Source organism: Pleurodeles waltl, chromosome 4_1 (assembly GCF_031143425.1).
Source record: "Pleurodeles waltl isolate 20211129_DDA chromosome 4_1, aPleWal1.hap1.20221129, whole genome shotgun sequence".
NCBI lineage: Eukaryota > Metazoa > Chordata > Amphibia > Caudata > Salamandridae > Pleurodeles > Pleurodeles waltl.
In genome coordinates, this window is record NC_090442.1 from 983,297,733 (window position 1) to 983,319,220 (window position 21,488).

General features: G+C 45.6%; 1 protein-coding gene across 1 annotated transcript in view; it reads right to left on the reverse strand.

Annotated features, from left to right (window-relative positions):
- ABCD2 (ATP binding cassette subfamily D member 2) overlaps positions 1-21,488 on the reverse strand; it is a 238,479-nt gene that overhangs the window by 151,346 nt on the left and 65,645 nt on the right. Inside the window, exon 2 of the mRNA XM_069229758.1 lies at positions 18,132-18,312. Within this exon, the coding sequence (XP_069085859.1) occupies positions 18,132-18,312 (181 nt within the window). The remainder of the gene's footprint in view (positions 1-18,131; positions 18,313-21,488) is intronic.

Below are 21,488 nucleotides of genomic sequence, written 5' to 3' on the forward strand. Positions count from 1 at the left end.
CACTGCCTGCTCTGAAAAAATGTTTACAGTGACATTCACAAAGGGGAAGGGGTCCCATGGGGACCCCTTCCCTTTAGCGAAAGTGTTAGCACCCATTTGAAATGGGTGCAAACTGCGATTGGTTTGCGCCCGCGTTCGCAGAACAATCCTACATTGCACTGCGAGTCGCAATTAGGAAGGGAACACCCCTTCCTAATTGCGAGTCGCAAAACTGGGTTTGTACATCGCAATGTGCTTTTTGCACGCCGCAAACAGCGAAAGTCGCTGTTTGCAACATGCAAAAAGCTACCTACATGTGGGTCTTGGTCCCTAATTAGGTCTGGTGTTAACAAAACATTTTGTTTTTATTGAACTTCTATTTCTCTCTCTTTCGGCTGGCTTTACTGTGAGCGATCGCATTCTGCTCTTCCACAAGGAGCATATTGGCACACAAAGTAGTTTTGTTCAGTGTCGGGAACTACAGTGGCAATCAGTGACGTAACGAAACTGGAGGGTGCCCCTTTGCAAAGAACATGGAGGAGCCCCCTCTCCAGACTCACTCAGGCCAGGTGCTGTGCTGAAGGGGCCCACAGGAGGGCGGCTGCGGGGCCTTTGTTATGCCTCTGGTGGCAACGTGTGCTTTTAGAGTTCAAAAATGTTTTTTTGTTTTTTTTGCCAGTGTTTGTTACAGTGTTGAGGGCCTGATAGCTCCCACAACAATAAAGTGTTACAAAAGCCATGTCAAAACAAAACACGCATTGATGAAACTAAAAGACTTATAAAAATATGTCAGATCAGTTGGCTTTGTCAGTGTTTGTTTATTTTCATGCTTCCCATAATCGTGTTGAAAATGGTTACACTGATTTTCCATTAGAAATATTTTTGGGAAATACTAGCATGCACCAACACATTTTACTAAATGACACTTCATTTGCATCTAATCAGAGAGCATTCTGGGAGCATTATACTTAGCCTCATAGCCTAAACTTTTCAAACATGTGTATACACGTTTTTTTTTTTTGTACTGGAACCAACGTCAGTAGTGAAGTGTGACCTTAAAACATTTATTTACAGCACTCACCCTAATAATGAAGGATTTCAAATAATGAACCATAAATACAAGTTCGAACAGCATCATCTTTTGGAAACACATTACCTCAACTGCAGAAACAGGCAGCCAAAGGGTTTGTGCTGCAGAGGGTTGGGCCTACTTGTCCCAAGGACAAAGTAAACATAAAAACTTGTTGCCCTTGACCCCAAACAAGATGTCCCGGGCGTCAGGCAATAGGAATTCCACATCCCTGTTACCGTAATGGTGTTGCACAAATACTTTACACATTGCATTCCAAGTTAAGCCTGCCTGCTCAGCCTCAAACTACAGGGTGGTCTTAGGTTAACTTAGGTTGTTTAGTTTACTTACCTTGACTAGGATTGTGGTCCCTACTTAGACTGGTTGTATATCCCTGCCTACTAGAGACCCGATTTCTAACAGTGCTGCATGCTGCAGCACAGTTAGAAAGAGCAGAATGCCTCTAAGGATTGTTTTTGTGCATGGAGGTGCCACTTCCTGCACAAAAAACAATTCTCCCATTGACTGTCACACCATACACACTGTTCCATTTGGGAGCTTTTGAGGCAAGATGTGTTTAAGGGGACACACAGTTCCTTCCATAAAAACCTTTTCAGTTCAATGCAACTCGTTGGTATATCCTGTATCTGTCTGATGAATTGGTCTTTTAGCTACTTAAAAAATCCTTGAAAGACAGTCAATTGCACAATAGCCAAAAGTAGTAAAGTTATTTAAAGGCGTAAGAGTAGGCTTACATGTGTAACTTACTCACAAATGTTACATTTGTAAATAGCCCTTTGTGTATCTTGATGCTCACTCTTACTAACACAGATCTTTTTAGCTCTCATTTATAGAGCTCAGTAACCTCTGTAGCTAATAACTATGTGAAACTCAGACTGGCACAAATCCTAAATATAAAGCTGATTGTACTTGCTCATAATTTATACACAGATTACAAACCTTCTATTACCTGCATCCAGCCATTTGTGCATAGTTATTTAAATAAATTAAATGTTTTCAAGGTCGATATCACAAAGCATGATGGGACAGACAATAAACCTGACTTGTTCATCTCTTGCTAACCAAAGGCACACTCAAGATTTTGTAAAATCGCTTTTATGGTTGCACCCTTGGTTACTGGAGGCTAACACGTGCAGAAAATGTCAAGTTAACAATAGAAGTCAACTCACCAAATTGCCAGGAATAGCATAAGAACTTTAAAGAGAGTGTATTGACGAAGAGCATCTGCAGTTTTATAGTTTACAGTAGTTTTTACAATTTAAAAATAGATGCATTCCAGATATAACGAAACAGCATATAAGTGTAAGAAATTAGTACATTTTTGGTTTTATGGGCCAGAAACAAGAGGTTTTAGCAATTGCTAACGGAGATATGAACCGTTTGCGACCGTTAAAACGGCCTCAGGCGTGCACAAACCGTATTTATAGGGTTTGGGATCCATTAATAGAAAGCGGCGAGCCAAAAGGATCCCTTCCTAATAGCGCGTCACAGGGTGATGTACGATTGTTTTGTGACCGGAATGCGGTTGCAAAATAACTGCAATTTACCGTCTACTTCAAGTAGGTGGTAAGCTAGTCGTGAAAAGGAAGGTTCCCTCGGGGACCCATTTCTCTGTGTGAATGGTAGGCAACATAATTTTAATGAGCAGCCTAATGGGACCACTGCCTACCCTTAAAAAATAAAACAGAACTCTTTTGCTTTTCTTTTTAAAAACGCATCCCGTTTTTATTTAAGGAAAGCAGGCTGCATTTAAAAAAAAATGCTCTAGTTAAAAGCAAACACAGACATGGTGGTCTGCTGTCCCCAAGAGGCCACCATCCCATGTGTTATTGCTCATTTCCAATGAGTTGCATATTGCGACCTGCCTCATGAATATTGATGAGGCAGGTCAATTGTGATCCCATTGGGAAATGCTAAATGTGTCTATGACCTTCAGAATCTCAAATCAGCCCCTAAAATACAATTCATGGAAAATATAATTGAAAGAGCTGCTGCATTCCAAGTACTAAAACACATCACAAATAACAACCTTCTAAATAGTTTCAATCTAGATTTCTCAACAAATGTAGTAAAGAAACACCTACAAATCAAATAATGGATGCACTAAGAATCATAGATGATGAAGATGTATGCCTACTGGTTCGTTTACACCTCTTTGGCATACGATATGGTAGACCATCAAACGTCACTAAAAGTACTCAGGTTGTTAATAGGAATAGAGGGAACAGTATTGATCAGGTTTAATTTATTACTCTCTTCAAATCAGGTCATGAAACTCAACTTTTTTTAGAACACTAGAATGTTGGGAGTGCCATTGAAAGCAATTAAGTGGCTCAAGGTTTATAATTCCTGGTATATGCCTTAGTCCAGAATTATGCCATAAAATTGCCCAAGCCTACGCCCAATGAACCACATCATTCTAACCCTACCTAGACTACATTGATATCCTGTCCAGGAACACATTGTTTTTAAACTTTTAAACCCATGTGTTTGGAGTACAGACCAATGTTCAGATTCAAGCAGTTATCTTGTAGTATCTGCTGGTGTTGTCCTAGCCTTGAACTGAGATCCAGGGCAACATTCTTTCTTGGGGGGGCCTAGCACTTGTTTAAAGTCTGTTGGTGGTCGACACTTCTTGGTGGCAGCAGCCACTAGGGGGAACAAAATATCCTTCTACCTCCAGTATATAATAGCTTAAATTCTGAAAACTTGTAAAAACATGGTTGTTCCTATTTATGCAACTTACGAAGCTTACTCTTTCTTTATTACTAACCAGTAGGGTTTGTTAAAGTCATGTTCTCTTTTGACTCAAGATACTAAGTGCCTGACTACGAGTCTGCAGGTCATTAGACCACCAGACTTGCGGTGGCTGTCAGGACCGCCGTTGCTGTGGGAGCCTGACTGCCACATTATGACCCTGACAGTCAGACCGCCAGGGTACCTCTGTCTCCATCAGGATCAGTGATCCCGATCCTGGCAGGTTGACAGCAGGTGCAGGTCGCAATCAGCTAGGGTGGTGCTGCATGCAGTGACGCCCTGCTGATTACGACCTGGTTCTCTGCCAGCCTTTTCATGTGTGCTTCACTGCCATTAAAAGGGTGGCGGAGAACAGGTGCAGGGGGCCATAGGGGGGCCCCATGCACTGCCCATGCATTTTGCATGGGCAGTGCATGGGTCCCCATGCACAGCACACTCGCAGTGATCACTGTCTGCTCTGCAGACAGTGTGCATTACGAGGGTGCTGGTGCACCCTGTGGCGGCAACATTGCCACCGGCTCCATTATGAGCTGGCAACAATGTTGCTGGCACTTTACCGCTGTGCTGATGGGCAGAAACCTTGGTTTCCACCTATCAGCCCATCGGGAAAGTCACAATAGGTCCAGCGAGTAGGTCGCCACTTTAGTGACGGCCAACCTGTCAGGAGTTTGGAAGATGGGTGTTCCCATCAGCCAAGCTCGTAATTAGGCCCTATGTGGGTAAATATTAGCGTTTTGCAAAAATCCATAAATCCATGAAAAAAAAAAAAAAAAAAAAAACCCTGGTCTTCTTAGTTACAACTAAGCGACTTTCTCAGAAGCTGCAAGATATTCATTCACTTCTGCCTTTTCTAGGTTGCATCAGAAAAATACTTAATTTGCAATACCACTGAGTGAATACAAATATTCCCTTGAATACTACATGGGCTAAGTCATACTTTGCTGGGATTTTGTATAATGATCACTAACCCCTCGTTTTTGTTGTTCTGAACACTGACAACATTTATAACTCCATCGGCAAGTTTAAAATTTACTAGAACATCGCAGCTACACAAAGGATAAGATGGTAGAGAAACTACAAGCACCACATAGTGGCACATCTTTTTAACCATATACTGGCCATAAATGGGATTTTTTGTAATACAATTATTTCAACGGAGAATGCAATGGTTTCCAAGTCTCTCGTTTTTCTCCCAACAGGTTGTGCTATAATAGCTTGCTTTAAATCAATGGTATTCATTCCTTTCAGAGCCCAGTGCATTAAGCTTAATAAGGGAATGACTGCCATTCTAATAGTTTTGGCTGACTTTGGCTTTTCTGGAATAGCGAAGACCTCATATCCATTTGTATATCACAGCTGCCTGGTGTAACCATTTAGACAACACCCCAAGCTTGCCGAAGGCACTATCCAGAGAAACCTAAGATAGCCACTGCACGAAAACTCTGGCTCTCTGTCACTGCAAATGAACTAGGAGAGGCTAGCTTGTTGACACTAAACTAGATTCTCATTGTCATAAAATTTCTTAATTGTAAGCCTCCATTTTTGAGAACATCTAGACTTCCTGGACTTACACTTGGAATCCGCTCCTTATAGCGAGCACTGGGTATTAAGTACTTGTGTCGGTGGCTGCCAGAGGGAACCACTGGCACTTCATTTAGGAGACCAGAACTCATCTAGCTGCCCCAGTAAAAAAAATAAAGACACTTGCACTGAATATGTACAAAGGTTTTCTGAGTTAATGATTGTGTTGACAGTTTCCTACAGATTCTAGTGACCTTAGCCACACTGCTCTATTTAATTCAGCCAATACTGAAAAGCAAAACCTAGAATAAATGGAATACGATGGAAAAGGTCATTGGGTTGTAGTACACCAGTCAGCACAGCACGCAGCATTGTCTCTGATAAATCTTAATATACAAATATCTAATTTGTATAAAGTCAGTGAAGTCATCACATTCATGCTGAGCTTGTTTGAGTGGACTGTAGGATTGCATGAAGCTGTACATAGACAGTAAAATTATAAACTTTCCTTGCACAGAGAATAGGTCCATCACTGCATTTGCAGCGCAAGATTTCTTAGCACTCTGGCTGAGGAGTGTAGGTACTACATTAGTGCAACAGGTACAATGGAAGGGATACCTTGGGGTGTGAGCTTCCCACTGCGCCTAATTGTATCTGTTCTTTCTAGGTACCATTTTCCTATTTAACCCTATTTCTTCAAAATATTCATGGTTAGAACCTTCTAAAGCATCTTAAAGGAAAGTGGACTAAATCACAGCCTATGTTCTACAGCCTGCTCTGAAAGTCTCTGGTGGCAGAAGTGTGTAGTGCCAGTGGTAGAAGTGGGCAATGTCATAGTTATGCTATCACTAACTGAGAGTGAGAGAAAATCACCTACTCACATTCTCCCAGACAGTATACTATATCATATCATAGTGACTCGGTTAAGGGAGTTATAAAACAATCTGGGCCATTCGCCAAATGGGGTTTATTATTGAGCCTGAGCTCTCATTCGATTCACCGGTTGAATTCTTAAAAAAAATTGGATCAGACGCCTCACCCACTATATTTTCAGGATGGTGGTTCTTCCATGTTGAGATTTAGGTACAACACCCAAAAGCAATCAGAGTGAAGAGAGCTTTTAAAAGAAAGGATATGCTCACCCTTCCATGGAAAATAAAAGATAGATCATCCGGGTGACCAAAAAACACCATAAGTGGATTTAACCCTGCAATTCACAGGGAAGTCCTTGTGACAATAAGAAAGTTTAAGGAAGGGTGGATTTGATAAAATGTTATAAGAAGATGAGTGGTAGTATGAATACAGAGTTTGAGAAAAGATAAAAAACTAATAGAAGAATTAGTTCTTAACAAAATTGAAAAAATCCTTGCCGGTGTTTGTCAGCAGGTGACGGTTTGTTAAATTTTAGTGAGAGTCATGATAAGGCGATGGGGTAAATGTTGACATGTTTTCTGGAGAGTCTAATGTTTCCTTTTTTGATTAAATTCCAGGTACTTCAAAAAGTGAAGGTGTCTTAAAATCAGGTGAGAGCAATAGGCCTCACATGTATGAATGACACATTGATGTGCAAGGCAGGGAAAGTGGTTATTGGCTCTGAGGAAGGCCCCTAGACCCGAATGGGCTTTTAGAGAGGGCTGAAACATGTTGGCTTTAGATTAATGTTTTCAGGGAGCATTGTTGACCCATAGGAAACAAAATATAATGTGATCTTATCTATACCTTTGGTACCCTATAATCAAGAAGAATCCTTGGGTTATACCAATAGGTATTTTTAAGTATGATCTAGATCCCTGCTATTCCCCAGTTGACACTTTATATAGTATTCCCAAAGGTTCTTGATTGAGTCTGCCTCAGTAGTATCATTTTACCAGGGTAGCTGATTACTACCGCCAGGGCCATTGTGGCGGGAAACCTCCGGCCCCAGCGGTACGACCGCGGCGCTTCCACCACGGTCGTAATGACCAGGGGAGCACCGCCAGCCTGTTGGCGGTGCTTCCGTCATTTCAGCCCTGGCGGTCCTGTACCGCCAGGGTTGTAATGACCCCCTCAGTGTTTATACAGAAAATATTGTGGCTAGATCAAGATGAGAAGAGTATAGCTGACTAGCATTATACAGTGCTCTAGACATAAAGTGCAAGGAATATTAAAAAGGGGTCCTAAAAATATAGACAACTGTATTTCGTAGTGCCCTGAACATAAAGTGCTAATGCGTTTTGCCCATCCATTAATGGGCCCGACAGCAGCTGTCGTGAAACATGATTTTTGAAGTGTATTGGGCGTAAAATGCTGTTGTGTTTGCCCACCCTCCAGCAATAAGCCCAACAGCAGCCACAGAATAAAACAAGTTTTCAGCCCACCTTTACATTGGAAATACCACAAGAAAAAACTACTTTCAAAAGTCAGGATCTGCTTAATGGTGCACCCCACCAATACATTCAAAAGGTCATAAAGTACATATAAGACAACCTTCTTGTAGCTCTAAAGCATATGCAGCATATCATTTTTTAACGCCCATCAGTCTGTTTCTCCTTGTCTTTAAAAAGATGTTATGAGAGTGCATTCGTGCTGTTTGCTTGATGTTGAAATCATACTATGGTTGTTGCTGGAGAAATGAACCAGAAGGACATGTTGGCACCATTTCCTATAAGCTTTGCTGGATGCCAAGCCGAGGCTGGAAAGATTTTGTAGCCACCGCTTCATAGGTGTTATCTGTATACGCAGAGCATTTTATGCGCTTCTGCTCTTTGTTCCCATGCTGCATATATAGGATGAAACAGCCAGCACAATGTCTCTGTCATCTGATCTCATGCACAAAATCTCAGCCTTGTTGCACTTCCTGACCTTAAACTTTAAGAAAAGTGGCCATAGATATTGCTTACAAAGGCAAAGCGTGAAGTGACACAACAGGAGGAAGTGGGATAATGTTTCTCAGCCACCAAAAGAACCCAGATAACGATCCTTCCCCTCATCAGTGTTTAAAGACCACCCTTTGGTTACTGAAGCCAACGCAGAGTTCCCAATCAGAATTTTAAATAAAGGGATCTTTTTTCTACCTGGTACATGCCACCAATGAAAGCAACAGTAGCACGCTCTTGATTTAATGAGAAATAGTGTTTTAGCAGGGGGCCTGGTTCGTTATACTGTGCTTGTTTATTGTGGTTTCAGTATGCCGTTATTGCCACGTCAAGACTGTCCTTCGTAATTGTTTCAGGATGTAGCCAGAATCCTTTTAGGTCAATATTAACTAAGACCTTTGACGGATGAATGAACCATGGTAACTTGTGACAGTCTTGTAGCTTCATAATGTTTATTAATGTAGATCTATATGATGCAAGATCCGCCTTAGAGCAAATACAAAACCAATATTTTAATGGTGCAAATGCAATGTAATCCTTGATTTTTCCAATATCTAGTTCTATTCTCGCACCAATCATTGGTGTTCCATGACCCAGATTAAGTAACCGTTGTATAAAGTAATTTTCGGTGATTTGTAGTACTAGAATCTTCTTGTGTCCCTAAATCTCAGCACCATGTATGCCTGCTGCCCTTGCTTTCATTTTATAGGCCATGATTGCTGACCTCACTGAATGATTACCGCAGGATTTTGCAAATCTCAGCACCACTCCAGCTTGCTGAGCCAGGATGGTATTGCTTTCGGATAACTGCAGGGTCCACAAAAGTGTGCCATCTACACGAGTGCCCAGATAGTCATATGTAGATACTTGATCCAGAGATTGATTACAAATCTTAAAAATGGCTCGCTGTTTCTGCTTTTGATTGAGGCCCATATATTTTGTTTTCCTGGTATTGATGGTAAATCTTCTGGCGGTACAAAAAGATACACACCCTTCCAGCAAACGGTGCATCAGTATCTCTGTTCTCACCAACAGCACTGCATCATCAGAAAAAAGGAGTATTGGTAGACATTCATTGCTTAACTTAGGAACGTCAAGATTGAGGTCCTTCAAGGTGTTTACAACATATTTTAGATAACAGTTGGAAAGGGTTGGTGCTTAGACGCAACCCTTTTTGACGCCACGCTGAATTGGTATCTCCATAATGTATTTGTCTCTAGTGCTGCATCTGACACTACTGGTGTGGCCAATGTGCAATTGGATTAGTAGCTTTCAAATCTTTTCTGGGTCTCCCATTTCCTTTAAAAGTTGCCATAATTTAGGGCGGTTGACACTGGTAAATGCTGTTTGAAGATCAATGAATACCAAATATAGCAATGATTTTTTTAGACAGGCGTATTTTGAGCAGATTAAATTCAGTCTCAGTACTTGGTCTACTGTGCTCTGACCTCTCCTGAAACCTACTTGGTATGGTGAAATTAGATCTCTTTCTTTTTCTTTTCCAAGCAGGATAGCAACAGTATTCCAAATATTTTGCCCATGCCATCGAGCAGCGAAATCGGTTTATAATTGGACACAAGGTCCCTGCAGCCTTTTTTGTGTAGAGTCACAATTATTGATTTTCTCCACGATTAAGGAATATCTTCTGAAAACCAGATGTTATTATAGGATCAAGTCAAGACTGATAACCATAGTGTTACATGGTTACAATAAAAGTTCTCAAGGGATTATATCAGGAGTGGCTGCCTTGTGAGGTTTTTGAGCCAGGATCGCTTTGGCAACTATCTTTTTGCTAAATTCACACAGTTGCTCAGAAATCAAGACATTGCCAGGAATTGTAGAAACTATCGCAGCTGGTGCTTGGGTAAGATATGCTGTTTTAAAACGTCATGCTTGTTTATTCTTGACTTTAAATCTGGATTCCTGCTACGAGCTTTTCATTGAGGTACTTCAACTGGGTTTGGGTTACACTCATACATCTCCTGGCATTGGGCTGATAGTCATTTACCTCATGCAGCAAGGTGTCGCTGTCGCACTAGTACAGAATGGTAAAGTGGTCTATTCAGATTTGTAGGCTAATATTCAGCTCCATGTTCTCTAGAGGACCTTCGCAGCCCCATCTGATTGTTTCCCATAATTTCTTTGAATTTTTTGAAGATATTGCAGCCAGGTGATCTTCCCAGAGCTTATGCTAATAATGCCTTTTTTATATACTTTAATAGCCCTTCATACTGGGGGGCAGAGCTAGCCTGCAGCAAGATTGTCAACATTTCATGCGGCTCTGCTCGGCCTGGGGCCCTGATTTTATATGTCTCCTATCAGGGTGGAAATATTTCGTTTTTTTCGTTGGACGGCACTGCGGAGTCGCAGGTGCTGCCGGCGGGGTGCGGAGAAGGTTGCGCCCTGCCTCCAATGTAGCGGGCGGGCGGCGTAGGCGAGGGCTTGGCCGAGCGGGAGGCGCGCGGCGGGGATGCTGCGCCGGTGGGTTACTGGCGGCAGGTTGCGGGGGCCGGATCGGTGGTAGGTTCGTACAGCGGCCTCCCGCGAATGTTTGCTTCCTGTGGCGTGGCTGCTGTGGTGGGGCTCTCCGACTGCGAAGTTGAGGCCAGGGCCCCCGGAGACAGACCTGCCGTGACCTGCTGAATCTGGCTGCTTCATTGGAGCAACAGACTGGACCCCCGCGGTGAGCTGGGGAGACAGCGCTTTTTGGGCGGCTGCAGAGGGCCCTGCGGTGCAGTGCAGGGCTGGTGGACCCTGTGGGGTGCTGCTAGTTGGCTGTTGGCACATTTCGCCCCGTGCTGGCGGGGCGGGCTGGCGGTGCAGAGCTGAGCTGGCTGAGTTGGGCCTGGAGGCCCATTGGAGATGCTGTCTGGGTTCCCGCCGCAGAAGCAGCCGGCCTGGCGGGGCTGGCCTGAGGGGATCTGCAGCATTGCTGGGCCGGGACTCCCCCCGCTGTAACTGGCACCTTGGCCTGGTTGTTGCTGGGCTTGGGACGGAGGAGGGTCGGGCCTGGGCTGCGGGAGACCCGCCCGCCGAAGGAGGCCTGCATTGGAGGAGGCATTGCTGGCTGGCATTAGAGGCCTGATCGTGACCTTTGTTGTCTGGGCTTGGGACTCTTGCCGGTCGTCTTGCTGATGCAGGATGGGAAAGGCGGAGCAGTGGCAGGCGATGGGGGACGGAGGAAGGGGGGGACCCCGTTGCCACAGATGAGGGAGGAAACTTTGGAGGCTGCCTCATCTGACATGTTCCTGGATTTGAAGTCCAGCCTGACAGGCATTGACGCCAAGCTCGATCATTTAACGGAGCAGCTTGATTGTATCAAGACAAGGGTGGACGATCATGATGCTAGACTTGACCGGTTGGAGACGCGTACTTCAGACCTGGAGGATCAATGCCAGGGCGAGCGAGCGCAATTGTTGCAAATGGAGAAGGTGTCGGAGGTAATACATAACAAAAATGAAGATTTGGAAGCGCGCCCGCGCCGCAACAATGTTAGACTGATTGGCTTACCCGAATCCACTGACATGGGACGCATGGTAGATTTTATTGAAGGCATGCTCTCTGAACTCTTTCCTGGCCAGCTCTACCGCCTGATAGTGGTGGAGAGGGCGCACCGGTCTTTGGGTCCTCGGCCTCCGCCTGGTACTCCGCCTCGCCTCATTATTATCCGGCTCTTGAATTATCGCGACCGTGATACGGTCCTCTGACTGGCGCGAGAGCGGATTATACCCTGGGGGTGCAGGCCGCAAGCAGGGCTTTTTTGCCGGTCAAACGCTCGCTTGGACAGACGGATGCCAGGTTTTCCCTTATCTACCCTGCAAAACTGAAAGTGCAACATGGAGGGAAACTACACTTTTACTGTTACGAAGCAGGCAGCAAAGTTTGTAAAGGCACTCCCTCGGCGACCTGCGGCTGTGAACTCGGGCGAGCCTGGTGAGGAGCATGAGACCCTCAGCTATGATGACTAATGGCCCAGCTGCTGGTACACGAACTGACCTCACAGCTACAGCAATATAGCATTGTTTTCCGTCCTGATGTTTATTCACCTTTTGGCCCCTTGCCTTCCCTTCCCGGTCCACTGGTGGGATTGGGTTGGGTGGCTAGCCGTTTGTCCCTTGGATGAGTCTCGTTAAAAATGCCATGGTGTATTTTCTTTGTTTTGTGAGTTGAGGGGGCTGGGCTATTAGCTTTGACCCGGTTCGGGGGGTCTGAGTGGGAGGAGGGTGGGGTTATGTACTTCTTTGTTGGTTCCAGTATATCTGATGTTTTCTTCTTTTTCGTTCCGTCTATGTTTGCTGGGCTGGATGGTGGGGGCGGTGGTGTGTTCTGGTGTCCTGGTAAGAGTGGTTAGATTATGCAGGTTGGGGAGACAGTGGTTCATTGCCTCACTTGGAATGTGCGTGGCCTGAACGATAGGCGCAAGGTGCGGCTCATGTCTGCGTATGTTAAGCGCCAGAATGTTGGTATCTGTATGCTGCAAAAAACTCACTTGGTGGTGGATACGATGCATCGCTTGAAGGCGGGCTGGATTGGGGAATGTCACGGGTGGTATATTCGAGATATGCCAGGGGAGTGGCAATCCTGCTGCACAAGGGACTGCAATGGCGCACGCAGCAAACTATAATTGATTCTAATGGACGGTACATGCTGATGAGCGGTGTGCTGTTGGACAGGTCTTGTTGACTTGTGGCTGTTTATGGTCCTAACACGGACGATCCGGATTTCTTTGGTGAGGTCTGGCGACTGGTGGAGTCGCTGGTAGGAGGTGCTGTGATTTGGGGGGGTGACTTTAATGTTGTTCTGGATCCAGAGTGGGACATGGAGAGTTCTGCCAGGATGCAGCATGTAGCAGAGGCTTGAGCTCTGTCCGTGATTATGGAGGATGGTGCACTGGAGGATATCTGGTGGATGAAGCACAGAGACGCAAGAGAGGGTACGTGTGTCAACTATGTGCACAGCAGTTGGTCCTGCATTGACCGCTGGCTGGGCTCGAGGGATGTGGCGATGTGGACGAGATCTGTGGAGCACATGGCGCGCACGCTGTCGGACCACTCTCCGGTTAAGTTGGAGCTGGCTGGGCCGGGCGATCCGGGATGTGCTTTTGTGTGGCACTTGCCTCAGGGGGCTTTAAGGGATGAGGCGTTCCGGGAGGAGATTCGTCTGGATATTGTTCTTTATTTTGAGGAGAATGGTGGCTCTGTGAGTTCGGCGGGAGTTCTGTGGGAGGCCTTTAAGGTGGTCATCTGGGGGAGCTGCACCTCGAAGCAGCATGGCGTGCTGCAGGGGTTGCATCGGGATTTGGCGCAGCTGGAAACGCAGATAGCTGACCTGGAAGCTCGGTTGGTGGAGGACTGGTCTGGGGATACACTGGCGAATTTTCGGCGTATGGTTTACTTGTATGAGGAGGCTTCGGAAAGGGAAATATGCTTTCTGGGAAGGTTTGCCAGGGCGAGGCGCTACAGAGAGGGAGAGAGGACTGGACGTACGCTGGCTAATTTACTACGCAAGCCCTGGGCCAGCAGCTATGTGACTGAAATAGACTATTCGGAGGGTGAGGGTGTGATCGGGACGGATGGAGTCATGGAAGTGTTTACTACGTTTTTTTTTTTTTGGACTTGTACTCTGCGCTCGAATCGCTGCAAGCCAGGGTTATACAGCCTTATTTCTCGGAGATTAGCTTACTTTGGTTCGAGGCGGCCCATAGAGCATATTTTGATGCACCTTTCACACTGGAGGAGGTTAAGGCTGCGATTCGGGCCCTGCCCTGAGACAGGTGCCCTGGCCTTGATGGCTTCACCCCAGTGTTTTATAAGGAATACGCTGATATACTTGCGCCTCATTTGCTGGAGGTATACGAAGAGGCAGTGGAGAATGGAATTCTGCCTGCCTCCTTGCGAGAGGCAATGATCGTAACGATCCTTAAGCCAGGCAAGGACCCAATAAACTGTGACTCCTATCGCCTGCTTTCGATGATTAATGTCAATAATAAGATCTTGGCCAAGATGATCGCGGCGTGGCTGCAGCCGCTGATGATGAGGCTGGTGCTTCCTGATAAGTGTGGGTTTGTCCCGGGCGGTCCACGGTGCATAATTTGCGGACTTTTTTGCGGCTGCGGGCTCGATTAATGCTGACGATGATGCTGTGGCAGTGTTTTTTGACGCCACAAAGGCCTTTGATTAGTTGGTGTGGGAGTATCTGTTTGCACTCTTGGGAAGGGTGGGTTTGAGCCTGCGCTTTGTGGGATGGATGTGCTTATTGTACACAGAGCCAGTTGCTCGACTTCATCTGAACAAAGGCATATCCGCCCCTTTTGGGTGGCCCGGGGGACTCGGCAGGGGTGCCCGTTGACGCTGCTGCTTTTTGCGATAGCGATGGAGCCACTTGCGACCTTTTTGCGTATCTGGTATGTAACAGCCATTTTCTGTTGAAAGAATAGGGAACAATAATGGCTGCAGCGGAAGAGCTCTTGCTGGGTACTCCAATTCATTGTCCATAATATTACAGCCAGTAGCTAAGGTGGCAGTTTTACCTGAGCCTGATGCAAGCAATGGAGGGTACTCCCTTGCCCCTCTCACTTCTGTGATGGAATCTATGTTGGATTTTAGAGGCTCGAATCTGCTCCCTTCGATACCAATGTTACGATTAGAGCTAGAAATAGAAATAACATTAGCATTAACTTTAGAGAGGAATGGTGCTCCTGGGGGTGAGCCTTTGGGTGCCTGTTTTAATCTTTGTTTTCCTGTTAATGATGGTTCTTTTGCTGCTTCGTTGTGCTCCTGTGTGTGTTCATTTGGGTCTAGTAGGTCTAGCGGGTCTAGTGAAGGTAGAGATAATATAGACTGCTGTCCACCACCGCCCTCCTTGGCTACTTCAGCATCCTGAAATTTCCCATTACTGAGTGCCCGAGTTCCCCTGGTTGCAGATCTGGAGCAAAAGCATTATGCAGAGTACAAGGTGAATGAGGTGGGTCAGCATTGGTGTTACTATGATGATAATGATAATAATTTGTTATGGTTATGGAGCCCAGAGACTTAGAAATAGGAAATAAGTGTAATTTTGGTAGTTTGCAATGGAAACTTTTTGATCCTTCTTTCCTGAAGTGGACTAGGTCCAGCGATGGTGTTCAATGCAGGTTAGTCCCAATCCTGCACTCCCTGTACTCACTGTCTTCAGTACTCATGGATCTTGCTGTAGGTCCTGAGGTGAGCCTTGCTGCGTGCCCTGAAACGCACTGAGCCACCTCTTGATCATCCAAGTTTGAGATGACAGCAGCAATAGTAGATGTCAGTGTAGATGGCGGTATGGACCCTAATCCCTTATACAAAGTGCCTTCTAATTCTATAAGTGGTGATGCAACCAATATATTTGGCACCTTGCCCCTCCATATTATCTGGGTCGTTGTTTGGGCACATTTGAGGCTCTTTGGCCCTCTTTAATTTCCCCGTTGTTCCAGTGGGGCAGTAATACAACCTAGTGTGTAATAGGCATCCAGCCAAGGCGAATCAACCTGTGCCCCTCCCCCTTACTTACTGAAAGATGAGGTGCTCACCTCATGGAGGTTCCTTCTTGCCTAGATTTCAGCCTGGATACACTGGGTTGTCCGGATTGCTGCTGCTCCTCATCCCTTGGCCTCCAGGAAGACCCCCGCACACTCCCTGCACTACGTGCTGTGCTGCCCTCAGGTGGGGTGGGGTGCTCAGGCGTGTCGGGTTGGTCTGTTCTCTGTTCTACGATGGCCACCGAAGATCAAGTTAGCTGCGGCCGACACACAAAGCACATGAGGCAGCCCCAGAAGCATGGGCAAGTGGAGATCCAAGCAGCTGTGCTCTGATCTGAAACGTAAGGTAGATGCAATGGTGTAACAAAGGGCCCCGCAGCCCCGCAATGCGGGAGGGCCCTGGGCTCCAATGGACCTCCTCAGCACAGCACCTGGCCTGAGTGAGTCCAAAGGGAGCCCCCTCCATGTTCCATGCAGGGAGGCCCCCTCCAATTTCGTTACACCACTGGGTAGGTGGAAGGCGGCCGGTAGCAAACGGGCCGGCAAGACGCCAGAATTCGATGTGCAGGGTGCGGAGAGCAGCTGAGTGCTGGGCGCGCAGTGCTTATTTTGAGCTAGTGGTTTCTGGTGCAGCGCACCGGCACCTATTTTTGGGTGACAGCACTTCTTTTTCTGCATCAGGCATTTACTGCAAGCAAAAGACCCACATGGGAAAGACAGAAGAAGAGAAAGACGGAAAAGTATTACGAAGGGAGAAAGCAGAAAGCTGCAAGAGTGAGCTGAAGGGGCAGGGAGTGGCTGTAAATGGATTAACGTGGCCTGATATGGTTTTAGGATTAAGCTGCCTCAGTTTTCTGTACTCGCACATTTAATTACAGCAGCGCATGTTTTAGAGGAGAGATTGGGCACGGGCACGATTTTATTTACAAATTAAGCACTGTGGGTACGTTATGTTACCAATCACCTCTCTATTATAATTGTACCACATAACCGGCCTACAGCATTAGTTCTTGTGAAACATAAATATCCCACAGGAAAAATACTGGTGAGCTGGAACAACCCACTGTAACATTTATGTTTAGACACAGGGGCCTGATTCAAAATTATTCATACTTCAAAGCAAAAAATTTACTAGGTAGACTTGTGGCTGTGATTTGCATACACTTAGAAAAAATTCCTGGAGCACTCCTGTTAAAAAACATACTGACATCCTTATCTATGTGTGAGTAAAGAAATGTAGTACGTCTCTATTTCCGAATGCAAACATTAAACGCAAAAGTACAGGTGCACATTGAACTCTATTTTTTGTTTCTAATTCATGTGGAGAAATCCATTTCCCTGCATCTCAATCTATTCAGGAGGTGTACCCTGCCCAGGTCCACCTAAAATATGGAGTTACTTCTACACTTAACAGGAGTAAATTACAGGTTGGGAATGCGCCTGCCAAATGAATATGAATACCTACAAACTAACAGGTTGGTGTGTTTTTAATTTACTTTGTCAATTTCCCCCTACCCCCTCCCATGAGCAAAAGTGCTCACAGACAAAGTTCAATAGTTTTGAAGAATTGAAAACGTGTGTAAATCCCTTAACAAGTGCAAACTCCCGATTTGTGAATCAATGACTTAGGTGGTCATTCTGACCCTGGCGGTCTTTGACCGCCAGGGCGGAGGACCGCGGGAGCACCGCCGACAGGCCGGCGGTGCTCCAATGGGGATTCCGACCGCGACGGTAAAGCCGCGGTCGGACCGGCACCACTGGCGGGGTCCCGCCAGTGTACCGCGGCCCCATTGAATCCTCCGCGGCGGCGCAGCTTGCTGCACCGCCGCGGGGATTCCGACCCCCCCTACCGCCATCCAGATCCCGGCGGTCGGACCGCCGAGATCCGGATGGCGGTAGGGGGGGTCGCGGGGCCCCTGGGGGCCCCTGCAGTGCCCATGGCACTGGCATGGGCATTGCAGGGGCCCCCGTAAGAGGGCCCCTACATGTATTTCACTGTCTGCTGCGCAGACAGTGAAATACGCGACGGGTGCAACTGCACCCGTCGCACAGCTTCCACTCCGCCGGCTCGATTCCGAGCCGGCTTCATCGTGGAAGCCTCTTTCCCGCTGGGCTGGCTGGCGGTCTGAAGGCGACCGCCCGCCAGCCCAGCGGGAAAGTCAGAATTACCGCCGCGGTCTTTCGACCGCGGAACGGTAACCTGACGGCGGGACTTTGGCGGGCGGCCTCCGCCGCCCGCCAAGGTCAGAATGAGGGCCTTAATCTAGTACATCAGTATGATGGTGCATTTCAGCATCACATTAGTGCACGAACATCTTCGTGAATAGGGCCCAATGATCGAGCCACTAAATATGAAACGTAAACAACAATGACAACTATTTTTCACTTTTTAAAAATAAAAGACACATTTGAAATGACGAACTCCTCTTACCCCCGTCGGCGAAGCCTGTGGCCGTGATGATGGGCACCGCCACCATGATCAACCCGCTGCCGCTCCACACATACTTCATCAGGAACTGCTCCACCATGACATACCACAGGCGCTTGGACAGAATCAGATTCATTTGGTCTGCCAAAGCATTGTAACTTTTCTGCAGTCTTGACATTTCAACCTATGGCGAAAAAACAATAGTAAATAGGTATGCTGTATGCATAAAGTTGCATTGCAAAAAGTATTACTCACCCCGGTGACGTTTTAATCAGGTATACTTGGCACAGCCTATCTTGCATTGTTAATAAAAACTGTTGGAAGTTTAGCAACTTTTATTTGAAACCCGGGGAACATTTTAATTATCAATAATGATTGATGTAGGAATACGTTACCAGTTAAAAACTAAAAATTGCTGTATTTGTCCCGTATTTTTGTAGTATGTTTTCATTAGCCTGCAAGAATATTGAAATAATGCAAAACAATACATATAATTAGGGCGACTGGTTTTATGGTATTATCATTTTTTCAGATTTGCTCCTGTACTTAATCATGTTTAAATAAAAAATAAATAAAAATTAAATAAAAACTAGTATGTTTATATTTTTTACTGATTAGTGAATTCGCATACGCCCGTGTATATTGGATTATAGTGAGCTAAGTAAGCATATCTGATAAAACAACACATTCAAGGTACATAGTACCAAACGCCACGCAAGGTGGGAAAATGATGAAGTTCAAGAGCGGTTGCTTTGACAACTTGTGAATACCAACCGACCTGAGAGTTTCTGGACATTCACAAACTGCTCTCCAATCTCTTCCAACACGAGAGACAGCTGGAGGAACTGAGGGGCCTTTTCATCAAAGTGTTGCGTTGCCAGAGCGAGGTAAAACCTAGATGAGATTTAACAAGAACGCATAGCCACCAAGCACCGCCCTGCGTGGCTTGGTAAATCAGGAGTAACAAAAGGCAGTGCAAGTCGCTACCTTGCATTACTCTACGTGGTGGGGGCGTTACATAGGTGGAGCATGGGTGTTCAAACACAACGCATTCACACATGTATTCTGAGGCATTCCCAGATTTACCAACACTGGTGGAGCTGGGAATATGTCAGAATTGTATGCCTTCCCACCAGTGGCATGATGGGGAGAACTCTCTTTATATCTCCTTGTTGTTTCCTCTTCCTGAGTGTGCTGCATTTTGAAGCATAATTAGAAAGAGGAATATGCCTCTATGGATTGTTTTTGTGTAGAAACGTGTCCCTTCCCGTACAAAAACAAACCTGCCCGTAACGCAGGCACCCTTGATGCATGGTGCAAGGGTACCTGCGTTAGCGTAAGGCTTCTAATTGTGCACCTGCACAAAGAACAGGAATGCACCATATCTTGATAGATATGGCACATTCCTGCTCTCTCCCTTTAACGCAACACAACATAGCAAGTTGTCTTGCGGCATTGCTTTGCGTGAAAGAGTGATAAATATGGGTCTCTTTTTCTAGGAAGCAAAGGGGAAGGGAACATCTGGAAACTTTGTGTGGGGCGTAGTTGAAGGGGTTTCCAAATACTTTTGATGCACTCATTGGTCTCAACTCAAGGAAACTTAGAGCCTGATTTAGAGTTGGCAGAGGGATTACTCCATCACAACGGTGACGGATATCCCATCTGCCGATATATAAATCCCATTATATCCTATTGGATATATATATTTTGGCGGAAGCAATATCCATCCCCATTGTGGTGGAATAACCCCTCCACCAAACTCTAAATTGGGCCCATAGTCTATTAGTTTTTAGGGTTCTTGTAGACAGCGCAAGCACGTCTCTTTGAGACATTTTGTTTACTGATAGTGAGCTTGGAGCCCTTTCAATTGCTTGCTTATTGCTGGTCAGGTCTGCATACGGCACTTCTCTCTTCTAGCATGTGACTCTCCCCTAGAACATGCCACAAGTACTTGTGTCCTTCCACTGTTCGCACTTTTGGGAGCTATTTATTCCTTTTTTGTTGAGCCACCCTACAGAGTGCATGTTTTGTAGCTGGCGCTGTCCTCCACTCCCTTCCGTTGTCTGTTTGCTTGATTATTTAGCTTTCACCACTGTTTGCAACTGCATCTCGGCCACCTCTTTACTATGTTTTTTTAAACAATTTTTATTTGCCTGAGTTAATGTGTTCAACATCTGACTGCGAGGGGATCTTGCGCATGTTTGTTTATTCTAAACCCAAGCACACATGTTATCACATTAACTGCCTGTCTGTTACACACACACTCTTTCCTATTCCACATTCCATTTCTTTTGAGATAGGAAAATGATCTTCCGATGCTGGCTATAGACTTTTACAGGTTCCCCAGCTTCAATGGTCACTGAAATGGTGACCTTCAAAGCTATGTTTTTTATTATGTCCAGAGCTGGTGCCTTTGAAGCTGGGGAACTCTATTCAAGTCTCAGCGACACCACAACTTCTTGTGGATTGTGGTGCTAATTAGTTAATGTGGACATGTGAAAAAGATTAATCTAGCCCCCCACCAACACTGTATGCAAAGCACATTTTCTTATCTCAAACAAACAGACCTTCCATGTTAAGACTTGTTTATTTACCTTTATTCCACCTCGAACAATGCTGCCTTTCAACTCTTCTGTTAGACACCTTTAAACAAAAGTTGTGACTGCAAAAACTCATGATGTGTGCAGAGTACACAGGGCAATGTTCCCTTTCATTTGTTTTAGCTTCTGAGTCTCCAAAAAGAAAGCAAGAGTGCAACATTTACATTCAGCTTTAAATCTACCTTTATGCCACAGGAAACTGTTACCCTTCGCTTGTTCTAATTTATAGTTGGCAAAAAAGCGACCAAGAGGGCAACATTTACACTCAGCTTTAAATTACCTTTATTGCACCTCGGACAATGGTGCCTTTCATTTATTATGTTAGACGGCTTTAAAAAATATTTGTGACTGCACCTAAACCACAAACTAGTTTTATTCCCGTTGAATATTGCTGCCTTTCATTTATTTAGTTAGACAGCTTTAAACAAGAGTTGTGACTGCAAAAGCACAGGGTGTGTGCAAGGTACATTGGAGACAGAAGGACGCAGGCGAGAAAGAGTAACAGAGTGCAGGGGAGAAAAGTACATGAGACAGCAACACAAACTACAGGCACACGAGGGAGACTGCTAGAAAACACATGCACTCTCGTGGAGTTCTTACACAAAAATTAAAAAGGGCCTCCCTGAAAGTAAACAGTGGAAGGACACAGATACACTCTAGGGAAGGGGCAAACACCAAATGGACACCGCAAGTCATCAAATAACAATCAAGCAAATGACAGTGACAATAAAGCCAACCAGCGGAAAGCAATGGACGGGCT